The 26,446-nt window shown below is 40.2% G+C and overlaps 1 protein-coding gene across 1 annotated transcript in view; it reads left to right on the top strand.

The window, feature by feature from the left end:
* The first annotated feature begins 447 nt into the window (after window positions 1–447).
* LOC121869359 overlaps window positions 448–26,446 on the top strand; it is a 78,013-nt gene continuing 52,014 nt past the window's right edge. The window contains exons 1-3 of the mRNA XM_042370695.1: window positions 448–999; window positions 13,935–14,071; window positions 18,190–18,364. Coding sequence (XP_042226629.1) covers window positions 504–999; window positions 13,935–14,071; window positions 18,190–18,364 — 808 coding nt within the window. The 5' untranslated portion in view covers window positions 448–503. The remainder of the gene's footprint in view (window positions 1,000–13,934; window positions 14,072–18,189; window positions 18,365–26,446) is intronic.

The following is a 26,446-nucleotide window of genomic DNA, read 5'->3' as shown; positions in this document are numbered from 1 at the left end:
GTTGGTGGAATACCACAATCTTTAAAAATGTCAATGTCTGCAGCTTCGTTTTCAAATACACGATGAATGGTTTGCCAAGCTGAGGAAGAACACCTGGTACAGAGAGAAGCTGTGTAGCCACTTCGCATTGAGTACCTGCTCCAAATTTTATGTACCAATCTAAACAAACAATATACTGAAAATACAATGGGGATCTGATAAACACCTTTTGTGGCCCCGAGTACTCTGTTATCCTTTTTGTAGATTGAATATGGGGAGCACAATAAACTAGCTAAGTCTGTGGCAAATTTAAAAAAAAACAATTCATGTTAGGATTTTTTTGATGTTAGAAACAATTTGTATTTAAACTAACGAATCAAACATTTAGCTGCAGCTAATGGTGCTTTTGCCTCTGCATAACTTGTGAGAGATGCTAATCCATTGTTTTTTGGTGTTTTTTTCAGATACATTGATCAGTGATAAGTAAACATAACAGAAAGCAAAACAAAAAACCAGTAAACGAGATGCCGAAGATTCCAAAAGGACTGCATAAACCTCGGATTCCAACAGGTTTACTGAGAATGGATCAAGAGATTTATCAAAAGAAAGGTACCCTCCCAAAAAATAATGGTGACTCTAATAGCTGCATGACTGGCTATCGTGGAAATGGGGGAAAAACCAAAAGATATAGTAGAGTTGATCATAAAGAAATACAACAGAGCAATAAAAACAAGAAGATTTTAGTTGTCGATCATCGTACAGATCAAACAGATGTAGAGAAAAGTTCTGGTCACTTACCATCCCACATTGAAGAAAACATTGTTCAACTTCTCAATCACAACCCAGATGGGATAAATCTTGAGAAATTCAGTAGTGCCTACATGGAAGAGTTTGATGCCCAATTAATAAGCACTAAGTATGGTTATGCTGATATTGTAGATCTTTTGAAGGCAATGTCAAATCATGTCATCATGAAGATCAGTGGATTACAGGACCAGGTGGTGGTTATGCCAAAAACAGGTAAGATAGAATTTGAAACACTAACCCTTTTGTAAAAATACGTATATCCATATTTTTATTTTGTTAATGTGTGTGTACATGCATGTGTTTACACTCGGAAAAAAAGGTAGTTTACAGGAGGGATCCAATGAATTTTGAACTGAACAATCCCGTTGTCTCTCTACTAATGTGAGGGTATGCCTCATGGGCCTGTATCAAAAACCTTTGTTTGGTGTTATTTTGCTTCACAAGACTTATTGTTTTACCAAGTGTACATACATACACGAGTATAGCAAACTGGTATTCGGTGAGTTCACAATTTTTACTATACAGTAATGTCTTTTTCTGGCATTTTTTTTGTACTGTTAGCATCTTCATTTTAAACTGTGACCATTACTTCACTTTATCCTTTGCACCACTGATTGGCCTGTTAGCTGCTTGTGTGGTTGATTACCTTTGGTAGGGTGGCCATCAGGTAATTGAAGGTACAGTAACTCGGGTATTCAACACAGTAACCAATGCAGGTTTGTCGACGTACTTGATAATGTGTGACCAGGTCACATTATGTTGACACAGGTGCTTTAAGTTGGGTCTCTTGGAGGGTGTGTCAACATCACAGGTACTGACACAAGTCAGGTCATATACTGTATATTTTATATACTGTACTGTATAGTGTACTGTATACAGTAATTGTACGTTTGCCGGAATTCTCGATCCCCAAAACTCACTAATAGCCAGAATAGAAATTGGGCCGGAAAATTTATAGTCTGCGAATGAGTTTCCAAGGATGAAAATTAGGCACATTTTTGGGAAAGAATTCTGAGAAGGTTCCAAGAAAATCTCTTCAAACCTCTCAGTTCTGGGCCTGGGAATAAATTTTCCTGGAGTTCTGAGAGATTGCATCATGCTCCAACACGTCCCCACGTTCAAGGCGTGTGGGTGACCTAGCTGTTTGGATCGCTTAGTTAATATTCTATTGCCATTATTGCATACAATTTGGGTTGTGCAGTACTTTACATTACTGTACCAGGACACAATTAGCCAAGAATACAGTGTTTAGTGTCAAGATGTAAAAAGTGATAACAGGGCCTCTGTGTGCCAGTAACAATTCCTTTTACTCTTATACTTATTACCATTGGTAGCGTGACGATAGGAGGCTCGTGGGTAGGTGTAATGATAGTATCAAGCAATAGGGACGAAATAACGGTAAATACTGTAGGTAAATAATAGACACAATTATACAAATACAAAGTTTATTTAAACATGAATATGAAATTAGAAGAAAGAATTTATTTGTACCAACAGACGAAATCTAGTACTAGGCCCTCAGGCTCAACATACTCACACCATTACTGGGTGGACATATTCAATAACACTTCCAACCCTACTGGGTGGACATACTCAATAACACAACTATTATAGTCACTTAGCACCATAAATACTAGGGCAACTGCCACTACAACACTCAGTCGTCAGGTGTGATACTCAAGCAACAGCCATGGGGTCCAGCCACCATGGAGTACTATCCGACGAACTCTGGAGATCCCAGTGGATTAATTCCACCACACAAATAGCCCTACTGAGTTAGACACTCATCCACCAATGATGGGGGCTGGTAGTGGTGTGTGGCTTGGTGATCCGGGGTCACCTCGCAGGACCGAGCGTTAGGGCCAGACGAGCCAGCTATGGGGGCTATAGGTAGTCTGAAGTGTCTGACGGCCGGGTCTCACGAAGGTAACTGATCCTACTGGACCTCGGACATCTCCCCAGACATAGTGGATACAACATCCACGCTACAGACACGGCCTAGGCTGCGTTAGGGACCTGTATGGATGAAGGGACGGGCACTCACTAACGGTGACAACAACATCACGTTTCAGGGGACGTTAAAGACGTAAATATGACTTCACTCAGAGCATATCAACTACGTTACTGTAACACTTGCACAATCAACTATTAATTGGGTCAAATCACTTAAAGAAGGGCGAATTACAACACAGCGTGGAATGGCATACCTGTATGGATGAAGGGACGGGCACTCACTAACGGTAGAAATGCCCGCGGGCCCTCACTCAAAACAGACCAGGGAGTCCACCTACTTCTATTCCGATGAATTAATTTACTGTACACTCTGACGTTGAAACTGAGACTATGAACTCATTTTCATTCTCTACTATTATCTTCACTAACAATGCTCTGACTCAGCTATCAAAAGCAAAATTAAATTGATTACAAAGGGTTGGATGGCAACAGGTCCCAGCATACAGCGTCGGCTACGAAATCCGTGGATTATATTCAAGGTTCCCATAAGACAAAGACGGGGGAAACAGAGAAAACGGGGGATGTTTCCACTGGGGGACTCAAGAGGGTTTTGTGGACGTTTGAGCGTAATATGAATCCTTAAGGTTTTCAGGTTAGCTATTATCATGATCATTACAGCAGTACTTTACATTACTGTACCAGGACACAATTAGCCAAGAATACAGTGTTTAGTGTCAAGATGTAAAAAGTGATAACAGTAATGTACAGTATAATGTATTGTACATTCAGTAAGTGGGAAATACTGAAGTATCTTAGCTTCTGTTTTTATTCAAGATCCTGCTTAACATAATACTCAAGGTACTAGATGTTTGGACTCAAATTCTAGAACAAGGCGTAAATATCGATAATATATACAGTATTGTCACCCCGTTTGGTCCCCGAGGTGTGCTAGATTTTCTTAATTGATTGAAAATGTTCAAAGGAGGGCCACCAGACTGGTGTCTGCTCTACGTAACCTCAGTTACCCAGAGAGATTGGAGCACCTGCAACTAAAGAGCTTATACTACAGACAGGCGAGGGACGACCTAATCGAAGTACATACAAGTATATAAACATCTCATTAATATAATAAAAATAATATTAATAACAATAATAACCATAAATAAATACAAAACTGAAAAAATAAATCAAGAGTGAGAAACGATATACTGTACAGTATGTAGGTTTTATTATATTATTATTATTATTACTACTACAGGATTAGCCCACCGGCACAGGTCACTGACCCACATCGGGGCCTGGGGGGTGAAAATGTAGTAATAATAATAATAATAATGATGATGCTCCATAAAGAAATGCAAAAATGAAAAAAAAATCAAAAGTGAGAAACAATATATGTACAGTACTGTATGTTGTGTTGTCAAAAGTAAGAGAAACAATTGAGACCCTGCAATTGTGTGTAAATGAGACAGAAAGTCAGATCAGCAACCTGAGACTTGGTCCAAATTTTTGTGATGCCATATGGTAGCAGGGTCTACCATTATACAATACATTATGCTTCTAATATCTTCCCAGGCGGTAGTTAAATGAACTACTCTATTTGATTGATAAATATATACCCAAGACCAAACCCACTGGCTCCAGGACTACAAGGAGGCGGTTACACATGAACCACATGACACTCGAAAAAAGTTAGGAAGAAATCACAGAAATTCAAGAGATGCGTTCTGACAAATGATGAGCAGGACAGAAGGATATATGCCAGGTCCAGGAACCAAGCAAAGTCAGAGTGTAGAAGGGGTGAAAAAGAGCTCCTAAGGCAGATTACAGGCGAGGTCAAGTCAAACCCAAAGGCTTTCTGTCGTTACACAAAGTTCAAATTAAAGTTGTGTGGGCTTATGAGATCTGAAACTTGAAGAGGGGTAGTTACGCAGACTTAGATTAGGACAAAGTGGAGGCATTAAACAAATTCTTTTCTTCAGTGTTCACGAGAGGATATGATCGATCTCCCTGCATTAGAGGAATGGTGGTTTGACACAGCTTTGGTGCACTATTTTCGCAGAAGAGAGTTATGCATAGAGCTTGCTGAACCCTATAAAATCCTGTTCTGCAGATACATGGACGAGCAAATGATACCCACTGACTGGAAAGTGGCATATGTGAGGCCTATATTTAAACGGAGATTGCCACTCCACAAACAATTTTAGACCTAGGCTGGTGAACTTGATTAGCATAGTGTGTAAAGTACTAGAGAGCATTATAAGAGATGCCATTACTTTGCTTTTTTTACTTTTGTCCTCTTCACCACTGATCGGCTCGTTAGCCGCTTGAGCGATTGGAAACGTCTCTGTTACGCACTGTTGGCAAGCACTGGGCATGCATCGGCTCCTGAATGTACCTGAACCTGCTCCAGTGTTGGTCTAGTCTGGTCTTGAAAGAGCTCACACTCGGCGCCGTCACAACACTCTGGTAGATTGTTTCAAGAGTTCACAACTCTCACTCCAAAAAAGTTTGCCCTCAGTTTTTTTGGACCTGCGGCTTCTTCAATCTTGAGCTGTGACCCCTTGTGGGAAGAGCGTCCGCCAGCTCCAAGTAAGGACACTCAACTGAGTAGTGCCCCTTCAGATGCTTATACACCTCAATTAGGTCACCCCTTGCCCATCTGTAGTATAAGCTAGGCAAGTTTAGGCGCTCCATTCTCTCAGGGTAGCTGAGGTGCCGAAGTGCAGGCACCAGTCTGGTGGCCCTCCTTTGAACATTTTCAACCAACTTACAGTCCCTAGCATATCTCGGGATCCAGACGGGTTGATAGTACTCCAGATGGGGAAACACTTCACTCTTGAAGATCGTTACGAGGGACAGACCGTCTAGATATCTGAACGACCTTCTTATAAGACCCAATAATTTATGCCTTGTTCACCTTCTCGCAATGGCACAAGAACTTCAGCTCATTGTCAACATACACACCTAGGTCCTTTTCACATTGTCTCAAATAGTGCGGTTTCTTCATCCCGTTGGGATTTATGATATGCCTGCTTACCGTTGGTACGCCCCAGGTGCATCCTCTTTACACTTTGTGACATTGAATCTCAGCAGCCATTTCTTCTTCTTGCCGTCATCGGCAAACATTTGTATGGAGGAGTGTACAACGTCAGGCTTGTCATCTATGAAACAAACAAACAACAGCTGGCCCAATACACTGCCCTGTGGTACCTCGCTTGTGACAGGTACAGATGATTTCGTGCCATTAATCACCACACACTGCTTGCGTTCATGTAAAAAGTCTTCTATCCACTATGACATTTCCCCGAATTCCGTACCCTTCCAGTTTGATTTTTAGCATTTCATGGGGTACACTGGCAAAAGCCTTGGCAAAATCTAGGTATATAATGTTGATATTACCACCCCGTTCCAAAATATGGGTCCAAATATCCAATACCTTGAGCAATTGTGTTAAGCAGGAGCGCCCCGGCATAAAACCGTGTTGGCAATCCTTCACAAGGCTGTTTCGTAGTAGATGTTCCATCGCGACATCTCTGATAATACTCTCAAGTTCTTTATATATTATGCTGCTCAGGCTCAAAAGTCTATAGGTGTTCGTGGAGTGACGATCGCCCTTCTTGAAGGTAGGACTCACATAAGCCACTTTCCAATCCCTGGGGACCTTTTGTTCATCCAGGCATTTACAAAGCAGGATCTTCAGGGGCTCGGCAAGCTCTTTGCACAACTCTCTTAGCACTCTGGGATGCACCATGTCAGGGCTGGGACTCTTATGGACCTTTAGCTTTGACAGTTTATTTCTAATACCCTCTTCTGTGAACACAATGTGGGTCAGTGCTGTGTCGAACCGTCTGTCCTCAAACGCACGAAGGTTAAACGCATCCTCTCTTTTGAACACAGAGGAAAATAAGCTGTTCAATGCCTCAGCTTTATCCTGGTCAGAATCTGCATAACTATCATCTTCAAGCCTCAGGTCTGATACTTTTACTTGCATTTTTAATTTTGACTTTGCATAGCGGTAAAACGCCTTTGGGTTTGACTTGATCTCGCTTGCAACCAGCCTCGGGAACTCGCTTTCAGCCCTTTTACACTCTACCTTTGCTTGGTTTCTGGCTCTTGCATACATCCTCCTGTCCTGCTCATCGTTTGACCCAACCCACATCTTGAATTTCTGAGTTTTCCTCTTAACTTTGTCGACCGCCACATGGTTCATGTGTTGGGATCCCCTCGTATTCCTAGAGGCACTGGGTTTGGTCTTGGGTATATATTTATCTTTGTTTAGCCCTGACTTCCATTTATTTACCTTGATCATATCGCCCCTCACTCTACGTCTCTCGAGAGTACAAATTAAGATACTTTAACCTGTCTCTGGACTCAAGGTTCCTAATGCCCGGGATTAGTCTTCTCATTCTCCTTTCTAGGGATTCAATATCCTTTCTGTAGTATGGTGACCAGAATTGAACTGCATAATCCAAGTGTGGTCTCGCAAGCGCAAGATATAGTTTTTGGATGACCTCGCTAGTCTTTAACACTCCTTTGTATGAACCCAATTACTTTGTTAGCCTTGTTTCAAGCAAATACACATCTGCTTTCACCTTTTTTCTGAATAACTCATCCAAAGTTGTTTGACATTTACGGCACACCTTCTCCTTGTACAGCTCAGTGTAGGAACTGAGAGCATTGTTAACTGCTCTTGCAATCTTGATGTTCCTTTCACGGTTGGGGTCGTTATCAGCAAAGATTTGCAGACCTTCCTCTATTAGTGCAGACGCTTTAGACATATCCTTTGTTGTCAACTGAAGTGGGGTGGGTGGAGACTCTATATCCTCTTCTTGTCCTGCAGCTTGCTCTTGTTCCAGCATCATCAGATCTTCATTAGTCAAATCTTCTCTATGGGACTCTAGCAACTCAACCACATCATTTTCTATGACTTCTTCAAAGCCTACATTATTTGCAAGTGTCACAATGTCTTGTTGAACTTTCTGTAGACTTTCAGCTTGTGAAAAACCTTGAAATTCATGGACACACTCTGGCCATATGTTTTTCCATGAACCATTCATAGCTGAGGTTTTCACTTCATCCCATGACTCGGCTATATTATCCACAGCATCCAAGATGTTGAACTTTTTCCAGAAGTCCCTAATTGTAGGTTTATCCTCCCCATCAATTGCTTTTATGAGCTGCAAAAAAGTTTTCCTCAGATAATATGCCTTAAAGTTAGCTATCACACCTTGATCCATTGGCTGGAGCAAGGAAGTTGTGTTCTTGGGGATGTATTCCACTCTCACATTATCAGAAAGATCATTTAAATTTAATGGGTGGCTTGGTGCATTGTCTAAGAGGAGCAATGCTTTATTAGATATGTTACGCCTGGCATTATATCTTTCTAAAGCAGGGCAAAAATAGTTAGTGAACCAGTATTGGAAAAGGGTCATAGTCATCCAAGCCTTCTTATTGGAACGCCAAATCACAGGTAGATTAGACTTGGCATAGCCCTTGAGAGCCCTTGGATTTTCTGAGTGATACACAAGTAGGGGCTTTAATTTCATGTCACCTGAAGCATTTCCTCCCAGAAGAAGTGTTAAACGATCTTTGGATGCTTTAAAGCCTGGTGCTGATTTTTCTTCAGTGGAAATAAAAGTTCTAGCAGGCATGCGCTTCCAGAAAAGCCCAGTTTAATCTACATTGTACACTTGTTCTGGTGTGTAACCTCCTTCATCAATAATTTTCTTCAGTTCAGCAGGATATTTATTAGCTGAATCTGTATCAGCACTGGCAGCTTCACCTCTCATTTTTATGTTGTGTAAATTAAGGCACTTCTTAAACCTTTCAAACCAGCCTTTACTAGCCAGAAAAGGTTTAACCTCAGAAGATGCACCTTCCTCTTCCTGCAAATCATTATATAAACTTATGGCTTTCTGTTGAATAACCATAGTGTTTAGCGGCACATTGCGTTTAGTCTGATCTTCAATCCAGACACTCAGGAGTCGTTCCATATTTAGCATCACATCACTTCGATGAAAATACAAGGTTCGAGCAGTTAATGGAGTAGCAGCTTGAGCACTTGACCGAATTTTGTCCTTATTATCACGGATTGTTCCCACTGTTGAAGTAGCAAGACCTAATGTTTTTGCAATCTGGCTAAGTTTTTCTCCATCAAGTTTAATATCCAATGTAATGCCTTTGTGGCTTCTTTTTGCACTACTGCGGTCACTTCCACTTGATGGCCTCTTTCCAGTCATCTTGAATAATGGTAATGCACTGTACTGTACTTACTGTATGTTTGTAAAAGTTAAATCAAACTGCTGGGGCTTGAAAAATGCACCCACACTGGATGTAAACAATGGACTGACTCCTCGTGGCGACGCTACGCTCGGCGGTAGCAAGCACCAAGAAATGCACACTTAACAATTTATAATTTTTAACGAAAAAATTGAATTTTACATTGTTTTTTTTTTTTAATTGTTAAAATATACCCCAATTTCCGTAAGAGCGGATTTACGGGCCGTAACGCGAAATTAATGTCGTAATTTACAAATTCCGTAATGTGTGTGTGTGTGTGTGTGTGTGTGTGTGTGTGTATATATATATATATATATATATATATATATATATATATATATATATATATATATATATATATATATATATATATATATATATATATATATATATATATATATATATATATATATATATATATATATATATATATATATAATGGTTCAAGTACTGAGCATGAGTCGCCACTGGTGACGCTTCATCCAATCGGATTTTTTTTTTTTTTTTTTTTTTATACGGGCATTAGCCCGCCCGGGTACAGGTAATGACACACATCAGGGCCTCGGGGGCGAAAATATAATGATAAATAACAATTATAATAATAATAATAATAATAATAATAATAATATCTACTGTATTATTATTATTATTATTATTATTATTATTATTATTATTATTATTATTATTATTATTATTATTGTTGTTGTTGTTATTACAACAATTAATAAAATTAATAGCAAATTCATACAAATAAAATACTGTAATAAAGATAATAAAAATAATAACCATAAATAAATACAAAATTGAAAAAATAAATCACGAGTGAGAAATTATATACATTATATATGTTGTGTTGTCCAAGTAAGAGAAACAATTGAGACCCTGCAATTGTGTGTAATGAGGCAGAAAGTCAGATCAGCAACCTGGGACTTGGTCACAATTTTTGTGATGCCATATGGCAGCAGGGTCTACCATTAGACAACACCTTATGCTTCCAATATCTTCCCAGGCGGTAGTACCTCCCTGTTTGGTAGCTGCCTACCTGCCTACTACCCGTTAATGCTCACTCGCTGTTTCCTGTCCTGTAACTACACCCTAATCCATTTTAGAATATCTCCTCCAATGCCATGAGCTTCCACTTTTCGTATTAGGCGTTCGTGGGGGACTTTGTCGAAGGCAAAGTCATGCCTGTTGTCCACTGATTCGAAAACAGCTGAAAAGAATGTTAATAGATTAGTTAGACATGAATGCCCGCTTGTGAAGCCATGTTGGGAATCATTGATCAACTTGTGTTTCTCCAGGTAATTTCGAGTAGAGTTTGAAATTATTGCTTCCAGTAATTTGCCTACAATTGATGTTAAACTGATTGGATGGTAGTTAGAGGATATTGATTTATCTCTCTTCTTGAAAATCGGTATTACATTCGCTATCCTCCAGGATTCTGGTACTACACCCGTTTTTAAGGACTTGTTAAACAAATTTGCTAAGGGCACAGCAAGCTCGTCCTTACATTCCTTTAATACTCTGGCAAATATCTCATCGGGACCAGGTGACTTATTAGGCTTCAGTTTGTCTATTTGCTTATTAACATCGTTACTCGTCACTACTATCTCGCTTAATTTGTTTTCTTCACTATCTCTGAATAGAGTCGGTGCCTCGGGTATCATGTTTAAATTTTATGTGGTGAAAACTGTTGAAAAATATCTATTCAGATTATTGCTTATTTCTCTGTCGTTATCAGTTAGCTCGCCGGTATCTGACTGTGTTGGTCCAATCTTTTCTTGTGTTTTAGTTTGATACATTTGAAAGAATCCCTTGGGGTTTGACCTCTCCTCCCTTGCTACCTTCAGTTCATTATTCCTCTTTGCTTTTCTTATCTCAGTCTTAACCCTACAGGCCAAGACCTTATAATAATCTCCAAGGTAAATTTCACCACAATTTATTTTCCTTCCTTTTGCCTTCCTTTGTCCAACAATATTCTTTAAATAATTATTTATCCATTTGGGGTCATTGTTGTTTGATCTGGGTTTTCTGTATGGTATGTTCTTTCTTTGTGCATTAAGGAACTCATTATTTAAATTGCTGTGGAACTCGTCAACCTCAGACCTCTTGATCGGGTCATCCTCAACCGTCATATTTTGAGGTTATCGTTGTCAGGTCTCTAGGTAAAGTGAGGTCTCTCTCTGTGGGTACATTGCATGGGGTCACCTCACGTGAGGTCATGTAATCCACCCCCAAACGTGATACCCCTTCTTTCAGCTGCCTTTTCAACCTATCAAACTTTGCCCTTCTGAAATCTGGGACTTTAATGGAATTTTCCTTGCGACTGCCATTAAATTCTAATTTGAATTGTAGTTCTTTGTGATCGCTGTTTGCAAGTTCGTTCCCTACCTCGACATTACTAATGAGATTTTCTCTGTTTGACAGAACTAAATTGAGTACAGGGGGTATATTATTACCCAGGGTGGGTTTGGCTATATGTTGATGCAAGAAACAGTCTTGAACTTTTTCAAGAAAATCCTCTGATTCCGAGTTACCCATAAGGTCGATCCAATCTATTTGGCTAAAGTTAAAGTTGCCTACTATACAGACTTTGCTATGTCTGGAAGCCCTGCGCATTTCATCCCAAATAATTCGCTCATTAACTCTTATGAAGATTAAGTGGTCTATATATTACTCCTGTGATTAATTTTTCCATGCGCTGGCTCCTGACTGTATATCTGAACCTACTCCAGTGTTGGTCAAGTCTTGTCTTCAAAGAATTCATACTCGGTGTCCTCACAACACTGGCAGATTGTTCCGAGAGTTTACAATTCTCACTTCGAAAAAGTTTGCCCTCACAGTTTTCTGGACTTGTTGTTCACTGTGACCTCTAGTGGGGCGAGTTTCCGCCAGCTCCAGGTACAGACGCTTGACTTAATAGTGCCCTCTGAGATGTTTATGAACTTCAATTAGGTCAACCCTTGCCCGTCTATCATATAAGCTAGGCAGTTACAGGTGTTCTACTCTTTTTGAGTAACTGAGGTGCCATATTGCAGGTACTAGTCTGGTGGCCTTCCTTTGGATATTTTTAATCAACTGACAGTTTTTAGCATATTTCAGCAACTAGTTTATAGCATGTTTCAGCAACCAGACATGGTGACAGTGCTTCAGACGGGGGAGCACTTCACTCTTGAAGATCGTTACGAGGGACAGACCATCTAGATATCTGAATGACCTTCTTATAAGGCCTACTAACAGTAGTTTAGTTGCTTGATTAACCTTCTCCTCACAATGGATCAAGAACTTCAGCTTGTTGTCAACATATGCACCCAGGTACTTTTCACATTCAGTCTCTATTAATATAGTTTCTTCCTCCCATTAGGACATGGGATATGCCTCCTTACTGTTGGTACAACCTAGGTGCATCCTTTTACACTTGGTGACGTGAAATCTTAGCAGCCATTTCGTGGACCACTCTTGAAGCCAACAGAGATTTTTCTGTAGCTCTTCACAGTCCTTTTGGTTCTTAATTTTCCTGAATAATGGGTTGGTACTCGGAACGGCATCGAACTGTAAAACTTGCTTTTTTTTATCTGATGGCAACTGGGACACAATACCATCAGGTTAATCATGAATCCATGTACAGTGTGTGAAAAATGTCTGTAAAATGGTGATGGTGATGACTGACCGCTTTGATGCAGGTACCATTGGGTTATTAATTTTTTTGTTAAGTAGGAATAATTATGTAATGTAATATGATCACATTAAATGTAAAATTAAGTGTAATTCAACTGTTATGCATTTCATAATTTGTAAATTTGTTTAGTTTTATTGTTTGTCCAAGTAGAAAGTCCAAGTTTAAGATGATAGCCTGAGATTTTACCATATAATGATTGAACCTGAAATCTATTTTGTAGTCAGAAATTGGTGAGCATAAAAGCATTAAAAATTGGTGAGAAAATTTTACAGTGATATTTCTGTTAGCCACGACAATTGGTGCAGAACACTTCCGGGAATGAGAGATTTTCGGGTAATGAGACGACTTTTTCAAAGCCGGAAAAAATTCCTCATCCCCAGAATTTTCTGGGTAACAGAAAAATGTTCTCTGAGATTCCAGAAATTGCACATTACATGATCTCTCTAGCCCGGAAAAGCTTCCCCATCCCCGGAATTTTCCGGGTATTGGGAAAATTTTCTCTGAATTTTCCGGAAAATGTGTCCCTCGGAAAATCATTACCAAAGCCGTAATTTTCCAGAAAATCCTGCCTTTAGGAACGATTTTCTGAGAAAATTCCAGTTCCGGCTATCGGAGAGCTCCGGGTTTGGGGGATTCTGGTTAATGGAGATATTACTTATATCCTTAGGAATTAATCACTAATATAGTTTTCTCTTATCTGGTGAAATGGAAAATGGTATTGTGATCTTTGTGCTTTGGATGAAGAGAAAGTGTGTCCCATAAGGGCAGATACTTAGACTTGGCCTTGTTTGGGTACATGAGGATGCAGTGTGGCCAGCACAGCATTTGACTGCCATTACTTTTTCCAACTGTAAAGTTAGGTATCCATTCACAGCTGGGTGAACTGGGGGTGCCAGGGGGTGAACCAAGAATCCTTAGGACAGAAAGTAAGTGATGAATCAACTTGACTGCCTTACCCATGGTTTTTGAATGGCAATGTCCAGATCATTTGTAAATATTTTTCTTTATAGAATTTGCAGATTCAGATCCAGTATATTTTACAAAGATGACAATAGTCATAGTATAGCTGCTGTGATCAGGACATAATGCTTGTAGGTTTACAGTATCTAAATAGACTATATTTAGACCATCTGCATGCCTCTGATCATAAATGGGATTTCAGGATCAATCTCAGTTTTCATCATGAAATTCCACAGTATTTGCTGTCACTTTCTTTACTCTTTTGCTTAATTAGGTACTGACGGAAACAATGTGGTGAGGAGGAGATTACCATCCCATAGCATTCCAGATGCTATTATTTCAACATTCCAGACCATTGTGAAGGAGCATGGTGGTGGCATTATGCTTGATAGACTAATTCCAGAATATGAGGTGAAGTAATAATGCTTGTGTGTGTATTTATTATGTATATAATTTTTCATATAAAAATTATTATGTTTACTCATTTAATTCTAATTTATTACAGTACAGTAATTTATAACAGGGTGTAAGCTTGTATTAAAGATTATCTTTGCACTTTAGACAGACTCTGATGTATGAAAGTGATTTGTTCCCAAAAAATATTTTTTATATACATTACTGTATTGATTTTTCAGAAATGGATACACGAAATCCCAATTCCGTTTCTTAAAAAATCAAACCAGGCTCAACCACTGATGAGTTATTGCATCATCCTAAATTCCTGCTGCTTTATTTACATGATGTGAATGCCATCTCAACCATCAAGTGACACTCCACTCATCCTTTCTCATGTATTACTTACTTTTTTACTTTTATCCTCTTCGCCACTGAGCGGTTGGTTAGCTGCTTCGGCGGTCGGCCACATGTCTGTTACTTACTGTTGGCAAGTACTGGGCATGCACTAGCTCTTGAATGTATCAGAACCTGCTCCAATATTGGACAAGTCTGGTTTTGAAAGAGCTCACACTCAGTGCTGTCACAACACTCTGGCAGGTTGTTCCAAGAGTTCACAATTCTCACTCTGAAAAAGTTTGCCCACACAGTTTTCTGGACTTGTGACTTCTTCAACCTTGACCTGTGACCCCTTGTGGGGCAGGCTTCTGCTAGCTCCAGGTATGGACACTCGACTGAGTAGTGCTCTTTGAGATGTTTTTACACCTCAATTAGGTCACCCCTTGCCTGTCTGTAGTATACGCTAGGCAGTTGCAGGCACCATAATTTCTCTGGCTAACTGAGGTGCCAGAGTGCAAGCACCAGTCTGCTGACCCTCCTTTGGACATTTTCAATCAACTGCGTCCCTACCATTGTGAGGAGTACTGTCACCCCGACAGTATTCCTCACAATGGTCCAAAAACTTAATTTAATTTTCAACACACACACACAGGTCATTTTCACAGTCAATCTCTTATTAATACAGTGTCTTCGTTCTGTTGGAACATATGATAAGCTTCCTTACCGTTGATATGACCCAGGTGCAGCCTCTTACACTTCATGACATTGAATCTTAGCAGCCATTTCTTCGACCACTCATGAGGCTCACAGAGGTCTTTCTGCAGCTCTTCACAGTCCGTTTGGTTCTTAATGTCCCTGAATAACTTGGCATCGTCTGCAAACAAACATTTATAAGGAGTGAATAGCTTCCGACATGTCATTTATGAAACACACAACAAGAATGGGCCCAATACACTGCACTGTGGTACCCCGCTTGTCACTGGTACACATGATGATTTTGTACCATTAATCACCACACACTGCTTGCGATCATGCAGAAAGTCTCCTGATCCACGCTAGGATACTTCCCCCAAACTCCATATCCTTCCAGTTTAATTCTCAGCCTTTCATGTGGTACACTTTCGAAAGCCTTGGCAAAATCTAGGTATATATTGTCAATATTGCCACTCTGTTCCAGAATTTGGGTCCAAACTTCCAGTACCTTGAGTAATCGTGTTAAGCATGAGTATCCTGACATAAAACCATGTTGGCAATTCTTTACAAGGTTGTTTTGCAGTAGAAGTTCCATCATGACATCTTTTAACATGGTCTCTGGTACTTTACACACTGTTGCTGTCATTCTTGACAACCCCAAACATTTCTTCACTTATAATTTCCACACTTTCTCTTACAACCTTTACTGTACATAATTAGTATATGAAATTTAAAAATACTAAATGATTTGATTTTATATAATTTCCCATATACCTGTATTACAGCTTTAAACAACTAATCAGTTCATCAACCTGGATAATGAAGTCTTCAGCCACCATACTAGATCATGTAATATAATACCCAAGACAAAATCAGTCAGGTAGGGGTTATTCCTGTTGGCCTTAGTGACCACTTTATCACTTGTTGTAGCAGGAAAAAAAGTCATGAGAGAGATAGGACAACACAAGGCAAACAAAATATAATCAGTGAAGAATTACAATATACAGTATGTACTGTATTGCTGCTTGTCACATACCTGTTACAGATGATAATATCTCTGTTGGGATCCTTTGATCCTGTAGAATTACTCTTATGTCATTATCCCAGCCTCTTTGTCAATTTTTGGAGGTGATAGTAACATGGTAATGTGTTGCTGCATTTTTATTCTATGGTGGCTGGAAAGTGAATGAGTGGTAAACAAAGAAAGCTTGAAATGCAGGCCTTCTGTACATGTGCTGACCTAAACTAAAATGTAGTTGTGCGGCTCTTGGCTCACTCTTCTAACTTACATAAAGTGAATACTGTACAGTGTAATATAAAACATATTATACATAGCACTTCCTCCCCTTTTTATGAAATTGAGGGGTTAAATTTTTAATTAAATTAGACAATACTTACCTTAACATGGATACATCTTTGACTTCTACCTTCTACCTTTTATGATAAATATTAAAAATATTCTAACAACCTCTCGGAAGTGCTAATCCCTTGAAATCATTTGCATTTTGATAGTCCAGCTATTTAACATTATTTTGGAGAATAACAGGTCTGCTTACCAATTGTGAACATATTTAGTTTGAATAAATGCTCAGCTACACAAACATTTTCTATGAACCAATCAGCTATTTTTATAGAAGAGGGGTATGGCTTACAGGCTAGGTTAGTGTTGAAAGGGTATAATGTTGTATACCTGCACTGCCTAGGTACAGTCACTTCCAGGTGTGATGTTGCGTCCGACCGTGCCTCCAATGCTCATGTGGCAATACCGCACTACTCTGGGGTGGCTGAGCAAAGGGTGCAATCTTAGCCGCATCGAGAACTTATGGGAAATCATCATTAGATTGTGGAAGACGGGAACACCATAGCCACTCCTCCAATACACAAAGGATTAGTGGGAATGTTTACATAGAAATCGGAAACAAATTCTATATAATGCAGTAACCTCCCTGCCAAACAGACTGCGAGAGGTAATTGCTGAGAATGGTGGGCGGAGAAAGTAATACAGTAATGGTGTAATTGGCTGTTCAGCATCCCCTCACCATCCACCTGAGATTCACAAATGACTCCTTCAGTCCTGTCACTTGTAACCTAATTAGTATTGTGACACTAAATAAAGCATAACATATTAATCATTTTTGTCTTGTGTAATTACAGTACATTTATCAATTTATAACAAATTTATTTTGTTAGTGAGAAAAGGGTTTCAATTATCCCTCTACATCTAAATACAGTACAGTAGTTGAATATATTCAAGTATTAACTGTAAAACCCTAAAATGCTTAGTATATAGAATGGGTAAATTTAATAAAATTGACAAGATATTAGATAACCAATATGAGTTATTACAAATACAGTAATAAAAATCACTGGAAAATAGGATATCCTTCCCCTGCTTCTCTCACTGCTTCTGTCATCCCCATTGCCTCCTCCTTTCTGTTCATTGTCTCTTTCTTCAAGGACTTTTTTCTAAGTGACGTCATATTACAGAATCCAAAATATGTGTTATTTTCATTGAAGATTGTTCTTTTGAATGTTAATATATGTACAGTATACAAATACTGTACTGGTAAAAATAAGTATACTAGGAAACAGCCCTATCAATCAGTTCCCTAGCTGCACGAGTAGTGCCAGGGTGTCAGACGAGCAAGGAGGTACAGTAGAGTGTAACATCACACATGGAGGTGACTATACATTGCAAATTGTATACAGTACCAGTACCTGCATTGTCTATATACATGCTGAACTGCATACCTTCATTTTCTGTATATGTGACTATCCAATTGCAAACTTGTATGATGATTTTACCGAATTATTATTATTATTATTATTATTATTGTTATATGTCGGGACAGTGCCTAGCATCAGTGGATGTTTCATGGTCCTTGCATTCCTTTCTGCATAAATGGGGGCAAAGTGAGAAATCCTTAGCTTCCAGTTAAGGATTAATCTTTTATTTTGAGTGACAATTGTCACATTAATGGATGAATGACCTTCAGATTACTGTACATCTAGTAGGACATGTTTTAAATATGGTTTCTGGAGCAAATCTATAATTCTTTCCTGTTCTTCTGTATTGCTTCATCTTTATACATTTCTTTTTACAGATGAAGACTGGCAAAAAATTGGAAATTTCAAAATTGGGGTGCAATTCCATCCCAGAACTTCTTTCACGCCTATGTGGTAAATTGAAAGTGCTCCAGAGGGAATCAAATCAGCTTCTTCTCTATGATCCTGCCCTATCTAACCCTCCAGAATGCAGAGCTTCTTACAGACAACCAGGTACTACTGTACTCGATATTGAAACAATTAATGGATTTATCAACCAATCTATTTTAGAAGTACAGTACAGTACAGTACAGTATTAGTATCATTTTTTCGATATAACTGTTAGGGATGGAAGATATAATCATCCACTAGACTTTTAAGTCTTTTGAACAGTACAGCTAATTTTTGAATACTGTACAGTATATGATGCAATTCAGGTCTCTGCACCAATATAAACTCGAGAGCAATTTAATTTATTTTCTGACCAACGTCTAGCCAGGTGGCTTTCATAATATGTAGTGACTTGCTATGGGAGCCTTGAGCCATCTGACAGGAATGCTGAGGGTTTCATTAAAGCAGTTGACTGTATAATCAGCACTAACCTTGCCACAGCAGCTACTCCACCCCAACTTTTATTGTTTTGTAATGTTTGTTTTCATATTCTCAGTACTGTACCTCGTATCTTAATTTCTTTTTAATATTACTTGTATTATTAATGTTATTGCTGGGCTGGGCCTCTACTTTACACTTTACATTATTATCTTTTCCACCAATTGGCCCGTTCACCACTTGGACGAGCGGTCATGTGTTTGTTACGCACTTTTGTCAAGTACTGGTTCCAGAATGTATATAATAATAATAATAATACAGTCACCCCTCGTTTAACGAACACCTCGGTTAACGTAATTTCGATTAACGAACTGCCTTCCATAAGGATCTTCAATTCGGTTAACGAAAAAAATTCGGTTAACGAAGTTCTTACGAACCGACCTCAACATGTTTTTGCTTGCACTGACCGGGCAACCAGCTTTAGTATCAGTCCGCCAATACATTAATCGGTTCTAGGGCTTAAATTCCTTAGTATTTTAGTAAATATCAAGAAGTTTATACTATTCAATAATTTTAAAAGTTTAATATTCAATTTTTTAGTCATTTTAACAATTATTGAACATAATTGAAGGTAAAGTGACTAGTTTAATGTGCGGCATCCAGCCTCTTAACACAGCATAACAGGAGTTAGTCTCTCTCTGTTTTCACTGGAGGTAACATCTTGCTTGAGACTCTCTTCAACTAAACGCTTTTTCTGTGTTTCCAAGCAAATTATTGGTCATTTTGAAATATAATTTACATATTGACAATATATAATGCAGTGCAGTGTTGATTTAAAGAAAATAATCTTGAATTACACCAAGAGAGCTAAAATTTTATGGGTGAAATGGCACCATGGGGTGACTTCTCTTCCACCCCAATGCCTTCTCTTCTTCCTTCTCCTCCACCCCCATTCTAAATCCCATCATCATCATCATCATCATCAGGAGCCTTCTACATACACACCTCAAAGTAAGTGAACTTTTCTACCATTTTTGTTGAATTTAGGAAATTTTCGGTGAGCTGGAACCAATTACCCAAAAACCCATTGAAGCAATGGTTTCGGTTAACGAACTTTTCGGTTAACGAACGACCTTCTGGAACGGATTGAGTTCGTTAACGGAGGGGTCACTGTAATAATAATAATAATAATAATAATAATAATAATAATAATAATAATAATAATAATAATTAACGGTTTATTGAAAAAGTTCTGCAGCTCGAAGGCTGAAAATATACATTGGACGTAAATGACTTATTATTTACATTGGTGGTTTAACAAAAGCCTTCATTAGAGAAAGATAAAGGAACATACAGTGAACACACAGATTAATGTAGGTGTTGAACAGCAAACACGTAGTGTAGTAACTCCCTTCCAGATGGTGTTAGAGGGGGCCTCACGTGGTGTAGTAGTTCCCTCACAGATGGTGTTATGAGGAACCTCACGTGGTGTAGTAATTCCCTCACAGATGGTATTATGCGGGACCTGGCGTGGTGTAGTAATTCCCTCACAGATGGTGTTATGAGGGACCTCATGTGGTGTAGTAATTCCCTCACAGATGGTGTTATGAGGGACCTCACGTGGTGTAATAATTCCCTCACAGATGGTGTTATGAGGGACCTCACGTGGTGTAATAATTCCCTCACAGATGGTGTTATGAGGGATCTCACATGGTGTAGTAATTCCCTCACAGATGGTGTTATATGAGTGAGGTGTGGTCCCAGGCCTTCCTATCGTAGACGGATTAACACATCACTGGTTGTTGTTGGATCTCACAGGCGGTTATCACTGGGTACCTGGGACCTCACTGTGTGAAGGTTAACTTGGGTACGACTGTTACTGTTGAGTTGTTCTCACTGACTTAAGCACTGTTTACCACTGTTCATCTCTGTTCAACACTGGTTTCATTCCTCTCCTAAATGAAATTGTACCTTCTGGCGAGAACTTGTTGATATGTATCTGTGCCAGTGTTGGTTAAGTCTGGTCTAGAATGACCTCACACTTGGTGCCCTCACAACACTCTCTGTCAGGCTGTTCCAAGAGTTAACAACTCAATGAAAATTTTTTTTGGAAAATTTTTCTTAAAAGGCCTCAACAGAGGTCAGCTGTACAGTCTGGGTGCTGTACAGTAATATCACCGTTAGCCGGAATCCCTCTTAACCGGAACTCCATTAGCCGGAATCCCTCTTAACCGGAACTCTCCGTTAGCCGAAATTGAAATTTTCCGAGGGGCACATTTTCTTGAAAATTTTGAGAAAATTTTCCCAGTACAATACCCGAAAAATTCCAGAAAATTTTGGGGATGGGGGAATTTTTTTCCAGGTATGAAGAATGGTGTAATGTGCAATTTCTGGAACTTCCGAGAAAATTTTTCTGTTACCTGGAAAATTCTGGGGATGAGGGATTTTTTTTTGGCTTTAAGAGAGTTGTCTCATTATTCAGAAATCCCTCATTCCCGTAAGTGCTCTACACCAATTGTTCCGGCTACCAGGAATATCACTGTACTGTATAGGAAAAGGATTGGGCAGCAAAAGAACATTCCCATACTGCTCTGGGCTCCTCAAAGCGTGAGGGATCATTAACGTACTACTACTCAAAGTCATTTCGGAACTTGTGATGGGAGAATTTAGTAGGTTGGCCAAATAATTAGGATCATCAAATATAAGCACCCTGCAAAATACAGTGTATTTAGCAAATGCTGCAGCTTCTGAGAAGGGGGAGGGGGAGCGGGGTTACTACTAAGAGCAGAGACGTTACCGAGACCAAATTCTGGCTGGAATGTCATGTACACTAATACTGACACGTTCCTTGATAAGAGAGAGGAGTTTGAAACACTACTAAGAGTAAACCAACCAGATATTGTAGGTGTTGTAGAACTGTTGTACAAGAACAGGAGAATCGACCCAGAGGAATGTGAATTCAGTATTGCTGGATATGACTCATTTACGAACCTATCTCAAGAAACTTGCAAGAGGGGTGTGGTTATCTATGCTAGGCAAGACCTTAGAGCCAGCCAGGCGAAGGTACAGGGAGAGGATGTTTTTGAAGAGTCCAAGTGGTATAAAATTAAATTAAAAGGAGGGGACTTACTTACCGTCGGGTGTATCTACAGATCCCCAAACTGTGGCCCACTAAATCAAAGGAACTTAAGAACCTTAATAAACAATGCAGCAATGCTCAACCCCAGCCACCTCCTTATCATGGGGGACTTTAACTATGGCGACATCGACTGGAGAAACGAGTCCACCCCGAATGACTTGAATAACCCTGCTACTCTTTTTGTAGAAACTCTGAGAGATAATTTTCTGTTCCAACATGTTAGAGACCCAACACATTATAGAGGGGAGCAAACACCCAAGCCACTTGACCTCATCATAATAAACGAGGAGGGTATGGTGGCCAAACTTGAACACCTTGCCCCAGTTGGCACCAGTCACCATATAGTGTTGTCATTCAGATTTAACTGTTACCTATCTCAGGATAAGGCCAGGCCAAGGTGCAAATATTACAAGGGAAATTACAATGGGATGAGGGAAGAGATGAGGGGTATCAACTGGCCTGACTCATTAAGGTACAAGAACGCAGACACTACGCTGAATATCGTAACTAGTAAAGTTACCCATTTGATCGATAAATATATACCCAAGACCAAACCCAGTGCTTCTAGGAATACGACGGGACCCCTACATATGAACCATGAGGCGGTCGACAAAATTAAGAAGAAAACCCAGAAATTCAAGATGTGGGTTGGGTCAAACAATGAGCAAGACAGGAGGATGTATGCAAGAGCCAGAAACCAAGCAAAGATAGAGTGTAGAAGGGCTGAAAAGGAATTCCAGAGGCTGGTTGCAAGCGAGGTCAAGTCAAACCCAAAGGCGTTTTACCGCTATGCAAAGTCGAAATTGAAAACGTGAGTAGGAGTATCAGACCTGAGGCTGGTGGATGGTAGTTACGCAGATTCTGACCAGGATAAAGCTGAGGCATTAAACAGCTTCTTTTCTTCAGTGTTCACAAGAGAGGATGCAACTAACCTTCCTGCGTTTGAGGACAGACGGTTCGACACAGCACTGACCCACATTGTGTTCACAGAGGAGGGTATTAGAAATAAACTGTCCAGGCTAAAGGTCAATAAGAGTCCCGGCCCTGACATGTTGCATCCTAGAGTGCTAAGAGAGTTGTGCAAGGAGCTTGCAGAGCCCCTGAAGATCCTGCTTTGGAAATGCCTGGATGAAGTAATGGTCCCCAACGAATGGAAAGTGGCTTATGTGAGTCCTATCTTCAAGAAGGGTGATCGTCACTCCACGAACAACTATAGACCGGTGAGCCTGACCAGCATAATATTTAAAGTACTTGAGAGTATTATCAGAGATGTCGCGATGGAACATCTACTACGAAACAGCCTTGTGAAGGATTGCCAACATGGTTTTATGCCGGGGCGCTCCTGCTTACCACAACTACTCAAGGTATTGGATATTTGGACCCATATTCTGGAACGGGGTGGTAATATCGACAATATTTACCTGGATTTTGCCAAGGCTTTCGACAGTGTACCCCATGAAAGGCTGAAAATCAAATTGGAAGGGTACGGAATTCGGGGAAATGTCCTAGCGTGGATAAAAGACTTTCTACATGACCGCAAGCAGTGTGTGTGGTGATTAATGGCATGATATCGTCATCTGTACCTGTCACAAGTGGGGTACCACAGGACAGTGTATTGGGCCCGATGTTGTTTGTTTGTTTCATAAATGACATGCCTAATGTTGTACTCTCCTCCATACAAATGCTTGCCGATGACGCCAAGTTATTTCGGGAAATTAAGAACCAAGCGGACTGTGAAGAGCTGCAGAAGGACCTCTGTGGGCTCCAGGAATGGTCAAAGAAATGGCTGCTGAGATTCAATGTCACAAAGTGTAAGAGGATGCACCTGGGGCGTACCAACGGTAAGGAGGCGTATCATATGTCCCAACTGGATGAAGAAACTGCACTAGTTGAGACTGAATGTGAGAAGGACCTAGGTGTGTATGTTGACAATGAGCTGAAGTTCTCGGGCCATTGCGAGAAGAAGGTAAACCAGGTAAATTTACTATTGGGTCTTGTAAGAAGTTCGTTCAGATATCTAGACGGTCCGTCCCTCGTAACGATCTTCAGGAGTGAAGTGCTTCCCCATCTGGAGTACTGTCACCCCGTCTGGTCCCCGAGATATGCTCGGGACTGTCAGTTGGTTGAAAATGTTCAAAGGAGGGCCACCAGACTGGTGCCTGCATTTCGGCACCTCAGCTACCCTGAGAGATTGGAGTGCCTGAACTTGCCTAGCTTATACTACAGACGGGCAAGGGGGTACCAGGTTGAGGTGTATAAGTGTCTCAGGGGGCACTACTCAGTTGAGTGTCCTTACTTGGAGCTGGCGGACAGTCGCCCCACAAGGGGTGAGGGCAAACTTTTTCGGAATGAGGGTTGTAAAATCTTGGAACACTCTACCAGAGAGTGTTGTGGCGGCACTGAGTGTGAGCTCTTTCAAGACAAGACTTGACCAACACTGGAGCGAGTTCAGGTACATTCAGGAGCCGGTACATGCCCAGTATTTGCCAACAGTGCGTGACAGAGATGTGACAGATCGCCCAGGTGGCTAGCGAGCCGACCTTTTGGTGAAGATAAATGAAAAGGAAAAGTAATCAGAGACGTGACCGATCGCCCAAGTGGCCAACGAGCCGATCAGTGGTGATGAGGATAATAGTAAGTAAAGTAAGTACCTTAAAAGTCATTAGGCAGAGTTTCAACTCTATCCTAGCTTTAAGTGGAAGCCAATGTGTAGGATGTTGAGCTGTATGACATCTTGGGTGGCGGGGTTAGGCACCGCTGCTTGCTGCTATGGCTGTCGCAGGCACTTGAGGCCTGACTGACTGTGTATGTACATGTTCTCCAGCTTCATTAAACCACAGAAAATCCTGCTGTGTTTTCTTCAAGACCCAACACAATACAATTCGATTAAGATTAGGGTAATTGGAGTCCTCGGTGGACGAGCAAAAATAAGTTAGGCAACCCTGTTCACCACTGTCTGAACTTCCATCTGTAGATAATTAGGTAGACAGACCCATAAAGAGTTACAATAGTCAACCTGAAACAAAATAAGACAATGTAATAGTGTCACAAAACACTGTTTATCCATGAAAGTTGCAACTTTTAACCACTGAGTCTTTATGCTCTTTAACCTGTACCTGGTCAGGTTATGGATTGTTAAATGTCAGTAATAGGTAATTTCTTGGGATGTTGTACTTTTAGGGTCTGCATTGCCACAGAAATGTCAGCACCACATATTATTCAGGAGGACGGGGCTCCTCAGGGCAGTGTCTTGAGTGTGACCCTCTTTGCCATCGCAATAAATGTGGTAGCAGCACCGGTTCCAGGTGGTGTATCAATCTCATTTTATGTAGATGACTTGGCCATTCGGTATACAGCTTCCTGCTTGTCAGTGGCTGAACGTCGCATGCAACTTGCACTAGACAAGGTTTCATGTTAGACCACAGAGCATGGTTTCAGATTTTCTGCCTCGAAGACTGTTGCCATGCATTTCTGTCACCTCCAAGGTGTTCACCCAAATCCTGATGTACAGCTCTATGGTCATCATGTGCAGTGTGTCACAGAGGCCTGATTCCTGGGTATTATCTTCAACAACCGGCTTACGTGGCAGCCACATATTCGTTACCTCAAAGAGCCTTGCCAGCGTGCTCTCAAGTTATTGACAGTCTTGGGGCACACATCGTGGGGTGCTGAGAGAGGAACTCCGCTACACCTTTACCACAACAATAACAGTGATGCGTAGCAATAGGAATGATGCACAGTGATTGATAATATACAGAGCAATTTATTAAAGCACAGATTGCAGTGTTGAATGTTCAAAGGCAGGGTAAATACTAGTGTAATAACGACCTCGGGTCTTAGGTGGCGCGCTGGTAGCATACCCCTACAATATGTGATTTATATACGTATATAATAAACCTAGATATGTACCCCCTCTGGTTATCAAAAAATTCATTTCTGTTTTTGTGCTGGGAAAGCTAGATACAGTATATACATTAATGATTTCTAAAATTAATGTAGGTTGATTCATAGGTAGTTTCTTATATAGCGGCTCCCTTTCCAAGTGTTTTAGTGTCGTCCTTGAAAATAAAACATTGCCACGATCTCTGAGAAAGCTGGCAGACATGCGTATCACACTCGGCATTTATAATGTTATTGCCACTTTTTTTTTTTTTTACATAAGACTCATGATTATATAATATTGGATAGGTAGGTGAATAGTAAAATATAATTCAAACATAATTTTCACTTTTTAATTTTTCCCAGTGGGTTGAAGATCAATCGCTAAACCGAACAATTGCAGGTCGTTAAATCACCAAGGGTGTAAAAAAATTTTAAATTGTTAAACTGAATTATCTCAAAGTGAACTTACTTTTTACTTTCATCCTCTTCACCACTGATTGGCTCGTTAGCCACTTGGGCGGTCAGTCACGTCTCATCGTCGCACTGGCAAGTACTGGGCATACACTGGTTCCTGAATATATCGGAACCTGCTCCAGTGTTGGTCAAGTCTGGCCTAGAAAAACTCACACTTGGTGTCGTCACAACACACTGGCAGATTGTTCCAAGAGTTCGCAATTCTCACTTCGAAAAGGTTTGCACTCACTGTTTTCTGGACTTGTGGCTTCTTCAACCTTGAGCTGTAACCC

Source organism: Homarus americanus, unplaced genomic scaffold (genome assembly GCF_018991925.1).
Source record: "Homarus americanus isolate GMGI-L3 unplaced genomic scaffold, GMGI_Hamer_2.0 scaffold36734, whole genome shotgun sequence".
NCBI lineage: Eukaryota > Metazoa > Arthropoda > Malacostraca > Decapoda > Nephropidae > Homarus > Homarus americanus.
This window is presented reverse-complemented; position numbering and strand designations above follow the sequence as displayed.